This window comes from Myotis nattereri, assembly GCF_964212035.1.
Source record: "Myotis nattereri genome assembly, chromosome: 5".
Taxonomy (NCBI): domain Eukaryota; kingdom Metazoa; phylum Chordata; class Mammalia; order Chiroptera; family Vespertilionidae; genus Myotis; species Myotis nattereri.
In genome coordinates, this window is record NC_138080.1 from 72,717,228 (window position 1) to 72,729,375 (window position 12,148).

The 12,148-nt window shown below is 41.4% G+C and overlaps 1 protein-coding gene across 1 annotated transcript in view; it reads left to right on the top strand.

Annotated features, from left to right (window-relative positions):
• The window catches only part of UIMC1 (ubiquitin interaction motif containing 1), a 76,964-nt gene that overhangs the window by 33,520 nt on the left and 31,296 nt on the right, over window positions 1-12,148 (top strand). Inside the window, exon 9 of the mRNA XM_081091012.1 lies at window positions 10,287-10,387. Within this exon, the coding sequence (XP_080947138.1) occupies window positions 10,287-10,387 (101 nt within the window). The remainder of the gene's footprint in view (window positions 1-10,286; window positions 10,388-12,148) is intronic.

Genomic DNA, 12,148 nt, shown 5'->3' on the forward strand with positions numbered 1-12,148 from the left:
TCATTTCAGAGAGAGGAAGTGGGAGGGAGAGATAGAAACATCAGTGATGAGAGAGAATCATCAATCAGCTGCCTCCTGCACACCCCCTAATGGGGATTGAGCCTGCAATCTGGGCATGTGTCTTGACCTGGAATCAAACCCTGACCTCCTGGTTTATGGGTTGATGCTCAACCACTGAGCCAAACTGGCCAGAGCCTAATACAATAATCTTGAAAGCCCTAGTTAATAAGAGAGGAAAAATCAAGCCCTTTATGACTGAGGTTAGATAACTTTTAGATCATGACTGTTATCACTAGTCTGCTAATTAAATCCAGCTTTTTTCTGACACAACTACTTCTAAAGTAGATCACAAAAGGTTTTCATAACCCGTTCCTTTTGCTAAGAAAGTATTAATTCCTTCTTGGAACTGGACTCTGAAGCCTCTGAACACACACACACACACACTTCTAAATATATAATTTAAAAGCTGTGCATTTAAATTGTCTGAAAACTTTGTTCTAAATGAGTGAAACACAGTTTGGGTATGGTAATCCATCTTATCTATTTCATTTTATAAATTTCTACTAGAGGCCCGGTGCACAAAAATTTGTGCACTCGGGGGAGAACGGGGGGTCCCTCAGCCCGGCCTGTGCCCTCTTGCAGTCTGGGACCCCTTGGGAGATAACGCCCTGCTGGCTTAGGCCTGCTCCCGGGTGGCAGAGGGCAGGCCCAATCCCTAGGTGCAGCCCCTGGTCGGGCTCAGAGCAGGGCCGATTGGGGAGTTGGGGCACCGCCCCGTCATGCACAGAGCAGGGCGGATTGGGAGGTTGCAATGCCACCCTCAGTCACGCTCAGGGTAGGCCCGATTGGGGGGTTGGGGCACCGCCCCCTGTCACACTCAAGTCAGGGTTGATAGGGAGGTTGTGGCGCCACCCCCTGTCACGCACAGAGCAGGGCTGATCAGGGGGTTGGAGCGCTGCCCCCTGTCACGCACAGAGCAGGGCCCATCAAGGGGGTTGGGGCTCTGTACCCTGTCATGCACAGAGCAGGGTCGATCAGGGGGTTGGGGAGCTCCCCCCTGTCACTCACAGAGTAGGGGCGATAGGGGAGTTGGGGCACCACCCCCGTCACACAGCACGGCGGATCAGGGGGTTGGGGCGCCGCCCTCTATCACTCACAGAGCAGGGCCGATCAGGGGGTTGGGGCGCTGCCACTGTCACACTCAAGGCAGGGCTGATGGGGAGGTTATGGCTCCACCCTGTCACACACAGAGCAGGGCCCGTGGGGGGGGGGGCGCGGGTTGGGGCGCTGCACCCTGTCACACACAGAGCCGCAGGGCGATCAGGGGGTTGGGGAGCTCCCCCGTATCAGGCACAGAGCAGGGCTGATCAGGAGGTTGGGGCGCCTTCCCCTGTCATGAACAGAGCAGGGCCGATAGGGAGGTTGTGGCCCCACCCCCTGTCACACACAGAGCCGCAGGGTGATCAGGGGGGTTTGGGCGCTGCCCCCTGTCACGCTGATCCCGGTGCTGGGAGGCCTTGCGGCTCCGCTGATCCCGGTGCTGGGAGGCATATTACCCTTTTACTATATAGGATAGAGGCCTGGTGCATGGGTGGGGCTGGCTGGTTTTCCCTGAAGGGTGTCCTGGATCAGGGTGGGGTCCCCACTGGGGTGCCTGGCCAGCCTGGGTGAGGGGCTGATGGCTGTTTGCAGCTGGTCACACACCCTTCAGGGTGGGGGTCCCCACTGGGGTGCCTGGCCAAGTCTGGGTGAGGGGCTGAGGGCTGTTTTCAGGCTGGCAGGTGACGGAAGCTCCCAACTGCTCCTTTTTTTCTTTTTTTTTTATTCTGGGCCAGCTTTAGCTCTGAGGCTCCAGCTCTTAGTCCTCCGCTCCTGAAAGCATGTATCTGGTTTGTTTCGGTTCTATAATCGAAACTCTGTATCAACTCAAGCTCTGAGATCCCGGCTCGCTGAAAGCAGGTTTCTGGGGTTTTGTTTAGCTTCTATATTTGTTACATAGTTGCTAAGAGTTGCAGCTCAGAGGCCTGCAGCGGCAGGCGGGGAACGTTGGAGTCCTCCGTCACTGAAGCAAGCAAGCCTCATGTTAGTTTCAAGCTGCGTGGCTGCCAGCCGCCATCTTGGCTGGCAGTTAATTTGCATATTGCCCTGATTAGCCAATGGGAAGGGTAGTGGTCATACGCCAATTACCATGTTTCTCTTTTATTAGATAGGATTAGTGTTGATATTGAAAATTATGACATCCTTTTAGAGGTAGTCACTTTGTTGAAGAAGCAAATTTATAGCTTTATGTCCACAATGTGCATGACACTAGCATTGTTTATTTCTAAAGCTAATGACCTCTTACGTTGTCTTTACAGTTGAACATTTCAGCCATTTACAGAAAGCTTAAAGACATTTTATTGTTACTGTAGTGCAAGCAGTAAGCAGTTACTCTTTTCTGATAGACTGAATGTCTCTTTTGGCAATATCTCTCAGGGAAACGTGACAAAAAATTTGAAGTTTAAGTACGGTAATCTTTTTTCCAACAAGATGGTAAAATTGTGTGTGTCCAATTTTAAAAAATTATAATTTATTAAAATATATTTAACACTAGAAATGTACTTAATCCTTCTTTGATGTTTGAGAAAATGCCTCAGTATCTTTCAGGTACTTTATTTGCCCAATATTGGCCGTTCATTGTATTTGAGAAGCACAGAAATATCAGTTAGATGTATAGTGTGTACAGTGTACATAATAGAGAACTTACTGGATTTGTGTTCTGAGATCAATTTCTTTTCCAGATTTATTATTGTTCTTTGAAATGTAGTTACGTTTCTTTTGTTATATTAGGAGATAGGGGGTCTATACCAGAGGTTGGCAAACTTTTTCTATAGAAGACTAGATAGTAAATATTTAGGCTTTGTGGGCCATATAGTTTCTGTTGAAACTACTCACCTCTGCCATTTTAGCAAAAAAGCAACTATAGACAATACAAAAAGAATGAGCATAGCTGTGTTGAAATAAACATTTATTAACAAAACCAGACAGCTGGCTGGATTTGGCCCATGAGCTATGTAGTATGCTGACCTTTGAATTATGACACTATGAGGGACCTCATCTTTTATTTCCACATTTCCAGTAGCCCATATAGTGCCTGGAACTTTTTGTTGAATAAATATTTGTTGAATTAGTGTGAATGAATAGATGCTGTTTAAAGAATATATTAAAGAAAGGCATATGTGAGTGTTCCAGTCAAGATGGTGGCATAGGTAAATGTGGTACTCACCATTTCCCACAACCACATCATTATTAAAACAAAAATACAGAACAACCATCATTCAGAACCACATGAAATCTAGCTGAACGGAAGTCCTTACAACTAGGGAGTTAAGAAGGCACGGAGACTGGTAGGAGGAGCAGAGACACAGGGCCAGTCGAGGAACCGGCTGGTCCCACACCCACATGTAGCAGTTTAAAATCAGGAGGAATATCTTGGCTGTGGAGGTTTCCTAGCCCCACAACAGGCCCCCAAGTCCAGGGTTCCAGTGCTGGGAAGTGAAGTCCCCATAACTTCTGGTTGTAAAAAGCAGCAGGGATTGTGGCTGAGTGACACGGAGGCTGCAGGAGACCCAGGCAGTTCCTCTTAAAGGGCCTTCCCATTGGACTCACACTCTCTGAGTTCCAGCACTGGGGCAACAGTTTGAAAGGTACCTGGAACATTTAGGGAGGAACCAATTTGTCTGGAATCAGGGTGAGAGCAGGAAGGGCAACTTTTACCAAGACACAAGTGCTGGCAGAGGCCAATCTTCCTTTGCTTAGTACTCCTTGCCACAGAGCCTACAGGCAGGCACCATATCTGAATCTCTATCAATCTGGCTTACACTTTTCACCCTGCCATGGTGATTTCCTGAGATCCTGCCCCTCCCTATTTCCAGGCTCATCCAAGCCATTTCCAGTGGCTTTTCCATACAACTGGCCTCTCTTGTCTCATGCTTTGGACTTACGTAAAATCTCTCAAACAAGCAGCAGCTGGTCTCAGTGTGCCCTGAACCTCTCAATAAGTGCTCCCAGGCCCAGCATTAGCAGCAGCCCCCCTTGGTTTATAGTTTGGCCTCTCTTGGGCACCTCCAAGCCCAACACAAGTAGCAGCCATCTGCAGGTTGTTTTGTAGCTCATGCTGGGTAGCCCTGGGCAGGGCACAGGCAGTAGCTGACTTTTCACCTCCTGAGAGGCCACAGAGCCAGTGAACCTAGTGGTCAGCTTCAACCATGCTAGATTACAACCCTACCACCTCCATGAGCGACACACTCAAGGGGTGTACTCGGTGAGCACCAAAGCCTCACTGAAGCTAGTCTTGCTCCATAGGGTCGGCTCCAGTACAGTAGTTCTTCTGTTGTAGTCTCAGCCGAGCCTCTCAACTGATTGGCCTGGGGGTCAATCCCACCCAGTGATGCCAACATAAATCAAGGCTCAACTACAATAGGATATTGCACACAGTTCACACGATTGCACCTGGAGTGCACAGCTCAAGTTACTGGGAATGCTGAGCCATTGGGCCCTACAGGACACCTACTACACAAGGCCATTCTACCAGTCTGGGAGATGTAATAGATCTACTGAATACATAGAAATAAATATAGGGAAGCAGCCAATATGCAGAGACAAAGAAAACTGTCTCAAATGAAAGAACAGTAGAAATATCCAGAAAAAGACCTTAAATGAAATGGAATCAAGAAAACTACCAGATACAGAGTTCAAAACAATGGTTATAAGGATACTCAACGAACTTAGTGGGAACTTCACAGAACTTAGTGAGAACATCAACAACATAAAAAAAATACCAGTTAGAAATTAAGCATACAGCCGAAACCGGTTTGGCTCAGTGGATAGAGCGTCGGCCTGCGGACTGAAAGGTCCCGGGTTCGATTCCGGTCAAGGGCATGTGCCTGGGTTGCGGGCACATCCCCGGTGGGGGATGTGCGGGAGGCGGCTGATCGATGTTTCTCTCTCATCGATGTTTCTGACTATCTCTCTCCCTTCCTCTCTGTAAAAAATCAATAAAAATATATTAAAAAAAAAAAAAGAAATTAAGCATACACAGTATGGAGTTTCCTCAAGAAATTAAAAATGGAACTCCCATTTGACCCAGTCATCCTACTTCTAGGAATATATCCTAAGAAACCTGAAACACTCATCAGAAAGAATATATGTACCCCTATGTTCATAGCAGCACAATTTATAATAGCTAAGACTTGGAAACAGCCTAAGTGCCCATCAGCAGATGAGTGGATAAAAAAAAACTATGGTACATTTACACAATGGAATACTATATGGCAGTAAAAGAGAAAGAACTCTTACCATTTACAACAGCATGGATGGATCTGGAGGGTATTATGCTGAGCGAAATAAGCCAGTCAGAGAAAGATAAGTATCACATGATCTCACTCATATGTGGAATCTAATGAACCAAATAAACTGATGATCAAAAATAGACCCAGAGTCATAGAAGGATGAACAGACTGTTGAACCTCAGAGGGAAGTCAGGGGAGGGTGGGTGGGAAGAGATCAACCAATGAACTTGTATGCATATATGCATATCCCCTGGACACAGACAATGGGGTGGTGAGGGCCTGCGGGGGGGCCGGGGAGGATGGGAGTGGGCTGGAAGAGGTTAATGGGGGGAAAAGGAGGACCTATGTAATATCAATAATAAAGATTAAAAGCAAAAAAATTAAGCATATACTGACTGAAATAATAATTTACAGGGGAACAACAGTAGAGTAGATGAAGCGAAGCATAAAATAAAGAATTTGGACTATAAGGCAGCAAAAAACACCCAGTCAGAAGAGCAAAAAGAAAAAAGGATCCCAAAATATGAAGATAGTGTAAGGAACCTCTGGGAAAATTTCAAGTGTACCAACATTTGCATCATGGAGTGCCAGAAGAAGAGAGGGAGCAAGAAATTGAAAACATATTTGAAAAAAATGACAGAAAACTTTTCTTACCTGGTGAAAGAAATAGACATGCAAGTCCGGAAGCACAGAGTGGTCCAAACAAAATGAACCCAAAGAGGCCCACACCAAGACACATCCTAATTAAAATGCCCAAGGTTAAAGACAGAATCTTAAAAGGAGAAAGAGGGAAAAAAAGTTATCTACAAGGGAGTGCCCATATGACTGTCAGTTGATTTCTCAACAGAAACTGCAAGCCAGAAGGGAGTGGCAAGAAATACTCAAAAGTGATGAATAGCATGGACTTACAACCAATATTACCTTACCCAGCAAAGCTATCATTTAGAATTGAAGGTCAGATAAAGAGCTTCCCAGACAAGAAAAAGCTAAAGGATTTCATCACCACCAAACCAGTATTACATGAAATGTTAACGAGTCTTCTTTAAGAAGAAGAAGAAGAAGAAAAAAAGATTAAAAATATGAACAATAAAATGGCAATTAATACATGTCTATCAACAATTGAATCTAGTAAACAAAGTAATTAAACCAGAAGAACAGAAACAGACTCATACATACAGAGAACATTTTGATGGTTGCCAGATGGAAGAGGGGCTATGAGGATGGGTGAAAAAGGTGAAGGGATTTAGAAGTACAAATTAGTAGTTATAGTGTAGTCATGGGCATGTACTGTAAAGTACAACATAGGAAATATAGTACTAGGTGTACTGGTTAATAATGCGGATTTTGTAATTAAAGAAAACACGATAGTTTCAAGAGAAAAATCAGAAGTGCTTTATTCACAGTAATGTCCATAGCTAGCTACACATTTATCCCATCTTTCCAGTAATTTGTGAATACCATCTCAATAGAACTTTACTTGTTTTGAGGAAACCATTCAGAGACCCAATTTTCTACTACTTTGTATGTTTTGAAGTGCTGCTCAGAAAGTGCATGTGCCATTGATTGGAATAAGTGGTAATCCGAAAGAGCAATGTCTGGTGAATATAGAGGGTGGGTTAATACTTCCCAGGCAAGATCTTTTAACGTGTCTTTAACTGGTTTTGAAGTGTGTGATGGTGCGTTATCATGAAGCAAAATTACTTTGCCGTGTCCTCTGGCCCATTGTGGTTGTTTTACAATCAAAGCATGGTTCAAATTGATATATTTGTTGTCGGTAGCGATCAGTATTAATAGTTTCACCTGGTTTTAGAAGCTCATAATACACCACACCTTCCTGATCCCACCAAACGCAGAGCATTGTCTTCTTTCCGAAGTGATTTGGCCTTGCAGTCGATGTTGATGGTTGACCTGGATCAATCCATGATTTTGTGCATTTGGAATTCTCAGAATAAATCCACTTTTCATCGCCAGTCACAATTCGATGCAAAAAAGACTTTCTTTTATGCCATTGAAGCAACATTTTACTGATGACTTTTTGGTTTTCCATTTGTCTTTCATTCAGTTGATGTGGCACCCACTTTTCTTCCTTTAAAATCTTTCCCATTGCTTGTAAACGATCGGAAATTGTCTGCTGAGCAATGTTTAATCTTTCTGCAAGTTGTTTTTGAGTTTGACACGCATCTTCATCCAATAATGCTTGTAATTGTTGGTCTTCAAACTTTTTCAGTTGACCTGGACGTTCTTTGTCTTTCACGTCGAAATCATCACTTTTAAAGCGTTTAAACCAGTGTTCACAAGTATCTTGAGATGGAGCATGTTCACTATAAGGTTCCTGAAGTATTCAGCAGCACATTTCTTCAAAATAAAGTAATGAATTAAAACTTCCCACAAATGCTCCTTTTTTGGCACGAAATTAGATATTTTTAAGTGTAAAAATATCTATGATGTTAACACCTTCAGAAAATTTGACATATGAAGTTTATTTTATTCTTTTTATTTTTTAAAGTATTACAAATAGTAGTACATGTGTCTCCTTTTTTTCCCCAGTTGACCTTCCCCCAGCCTCCACTACCCCCCGGGCACATACCCTCACCACACTCCCAGTGTCTTGCGTCCATTGGTTATGCTTATATGCATGCATACAAGTCCTTCGGTTGATCTCTTACCTCCCTCTGCCCCCCAACCCTCCCCAGCCTTCCCACTGTCACTCATTTATGGATAATAAAGAACATTATAAACTGATGAACAAAAATCGATGCAGAGGCAGAGAAGCATCGAGCAGACTGGCAAACAACATAGGAAGTTTTGAAGCTAGTTGTCAATACAACAAAATAGCATACATATCAAATTGCATATATATCAACATATGTGTAACTCTACCTATTGAAAAAAATCCTCATTATTAACTGATACACCTAGTAAATAATAGTCTATTAACTATGTATGGTGTTAGGTGGGCATGAGATTTTTCTGGATGGTTTTTTAATGTCTTATCACTGGGGAGTACATCTGAAACATATAATATTGTATGTCAATTGAAATTGAAAAAATAAAGAAAAAATAAAAAAATAAAGGCATATCTTTCTTGAGAATGTATTTTCTATTTCTGTCCCCTAATTTTTGTCATCTCTAATAATTCCTTTTACTTCAGAACTTATACTGGCAGGTTTTTGTTTTCTGTCAAAATAAATATACTTTAAAAGCAAAGTATGCTGAAAAGAAGACAAGTGGATTAATTGATGAATGGATAAACAAACTGAAATATCCATACAGTAGAATACTATACTAAATAAAAGAGGTCAGACACAAAGACAACACACTGTATAACATTCTAGAAGAAGCAAAACTATAGCAACACAAAGTAGACTGGTCATTGCAAGGAGCCAAGTAGGAGGGGATTGAGTACAAAGGGGTACACTTTTGGGGTGCTAGTAAGGGAGAACTTTTTGCGGTGTTAGAAAGATTTTTTAATATATATTTTAATCCTCTCCCAAGGACATTTTTTCCATTTATTTTTTTAGAGAGAGTAGAGCGGGGGAGAGAGAGAAAGAGAGAAAACCATGGATGTAAGAGGGACACATTGATTGGTTGCCTCCCAAATGGGGGTCAGGAATTGAACCTGCAACCGAGGTACATGCCTTGACCAGGAATCGAACCTGAGACCCTTCTGTACTGGACGGATGCTCTAACCATTGGGCAAAAACATCCAGGGCAGGTTTTATTTTTTTTTATTTAAATATATATTTTTATTGATTTCATAGAGAAAGGTAGAGGGAGAGAGAGACAGAAACTTCAATGATGAGAGAGAATAATTGATTGGTTGCCTCCCACAGGCCCCACGCTGGGGATTGAGCCTGAAACCCTGGCATGTGTCCTGACTGAGAATCAAACTGTGACCTCCTGGTTCACAGGTCAGTGCTCAACCACTGGGCCACGCTGGCCGGGCCAGAGCAGGTTTTATATCTCTTGATTGTGGTAGTAATTACATGGTATAACTGGTATATGTATAAATTGTATGTATTTGTCAAAACTCATCAAATTATATACAGTAAACCATTTTTTGGACCTTGATTTAACAGACTTCGGATTTAATGGACAAATTTTCTGGTCCATATGTCATATGTGAAAATTAACACCCTGTTAATTTTAAAATGCTTTTAACCAGAATTTGCTTGTAATTAAATTAACAGGTTATCTTTTTTGTTGTTAATTCATTTTTATTTTTTAACAAATTATAGTAAATAGGCCATATGTTGGAAAAAACACTAGTAACTTCTCACTGACATAGTTAAATATTACATATTTACAACTATAGTCTATATATTTAAATCCAAGAGTCACCAATTGTAAACAATGTTTGGTAAATGATTAGGGTGTGATCACACAGCATTGCCAGTGGTAATTGGTTCTGTTGTCGAATGGCGTGACTTTCTGCAACAGTTTTAATGTATGCCAATGTTCTGATGTGTGCTAAACCATGCCCCAGGCGTGTGCATTTGTTTACTTGCGGTGACTGGTGAATGCACACATTTACTGTACCTACTATACCTATAAATATAAAATTTCAGTAATACATATAGAAAACTTTTCAATGAAATTAAATTTTTATGCATACTTAATTTTAATTACACAAACATGTCTACATAAATATAAACAGGTAAACTAATTTGTCAATTTTTTTAACATATGCTTTTGGAAAACCTGCTTTATTATATAATGGACTTTCAGCTTTAATGGACACCTCCTCTCCCTAATTAGCCAGTTATATTGAGATTTTACTGTACAGAAAATTGCTGAATTCTATTGTATGTATGTTATGCCTCAGTAAAGCTTTATGAAGAATCAAGCAAATTGCTCACCTCAGTTTTATCATACCCTTTAGGGGAAATAGATGTTTTGTTTTTAACTAAAAATACAAAATGAAAATTAATGAGATTTGTATTTTTTCAATTACAGAGACACAGCTAAGTTCCCCAGAAACTTTTGATGTTGAAAGAGAAGTCTCTCCAGGTAGCAGAGAGACCCGGGATGAAGTAACAATAATGGCAGATAAGGAGGTGAATATTCTCTCTAATTTTTCTCAGTGTTTTCTTTCTGTTGGTAGCCCTCTGCCTCCTGCATGCCCCTTACTGGGAATCGAGCCCGCAACCCGGGCATATGCCCTGACTAGAAATCAAACCATGACCTTCTGGTTCATAGGTCGACACGCAACCATATCAGTTGGGCAGTTTATTTCTTGAAGTGAAGTTTCTTTTGAGGCTAAAAGGTAAGAGATCAAGATTTGGAATCCAGCTGCCTCTTTTGAGAAATGGCTGTATAGTATTTTACAGTAGTAAAAGAAATAGAAGTATTTCTGCAGAGACTTAATCCCTGATGGCATAGTCCTGATAAAAGTTTCTTTGCTTGATTTTTTTTATTTTTGTTTTTTGGCTTGGGGCTCCTCCATTATAGTTAATATATACAGTTTTCAATTTCTTTTCTTTATTGTTGAAACGTATTACAGATATCCCTTGTGTGTGTTTTTTTTCTCCCCAATGACCCCCTCCACTTCACACCCACTCTTCCCAGACCTTCATCATTCTATTATCTGTATCCATATATGAATATAAGTTCCCCAGTTTATCACTCCCCACTCACCCTCCCCCATAGTTAATATATAAATAGACCATTTTAATTGTGCTAGAAAAATTTTATTTTAATATAAAAATGTTCAGAAACCTTCTGGGTTGCCTATGAGTGTGATTGGAAGTGGTCTTATCTTCACAATAAGACAGTAATAGACTACTCCCTCTTGAATACATTAAGAGTTGAAGGTACATTATCTACATTTTATAGAGCTGGTGATGAATGCAAAGGAGGATAGTACTGGGTGTGAACACTGTGACATTCATGTCATGTAATATTTCTGTGCGTGGTGAACTTTAGAAGGCCAAGCAACTGCGCAGGCGACACTAACTTTCAACACCTCAAGACTACTTGCAAATGATCGGTATCTTTGATTTTCTCCCCTCTGCTCAAATGGCTTTGCATGTACAAGATGACTTTTCATTATAAAATTTATGAACAGAATAACCTGTATTTATAAGAAGCTCAGTGACTAAGCTTGGAATAAACAACACCTAGAACTTCTATACCAGGGGTGGGCAAACTTTTTGACTCGAGGGCCACAATGGGTTCTTAAACTGGACCGGAGGGCCGGAACAAAAGCATGGATGGAGTGTTTGTGTGAACTAATATAAATTCAAAGTAAACATCATTACATAAAAGGGTACGGTTTTTTTTTTTTTTTTTTTTTTTTTTTTTATTCATTTCAAATGGGCCGAATCCGGTCCACGGGCTGTAGTTTGCCCACGGCTGTTCTAGACCCACTTCCTATAGGAGAATAATAGGATCATATAGTCTCCCAGTACCTGACAGAGTCAGCTTTCAGAAACAAAGTGGAAGAGGGTGACTTTTGCTTTTGCCAAACCATGGTAAAATGGAAATACTGAAGGTTTGTTATCATACAGGCCTGGGTTTGAGTCTAGATTGCCTACTTAGTAACTTTGTGATCAGTAGGTTACTTTGTCTTTCTAAGCCTCAATTTCCTCTTCTGTAATACTGGAGCTCGAGACACCTTTGTCAGTTGGGTTGTTGTGAAGGATGATTATGGAAAATGTTTGGTCAAACCTGGCATAGTATAGGAACTCAACCATTGTTAGTTCCTTTTTCATCTTTCCTTTTTTCCCCTTTCAGAATATGTCTTTTTAAGTATAAAACATGTGTTGAAAACAACATATTTTGGCAGTTGTAGAAACTGTTTGATTTGGTATTTAGAT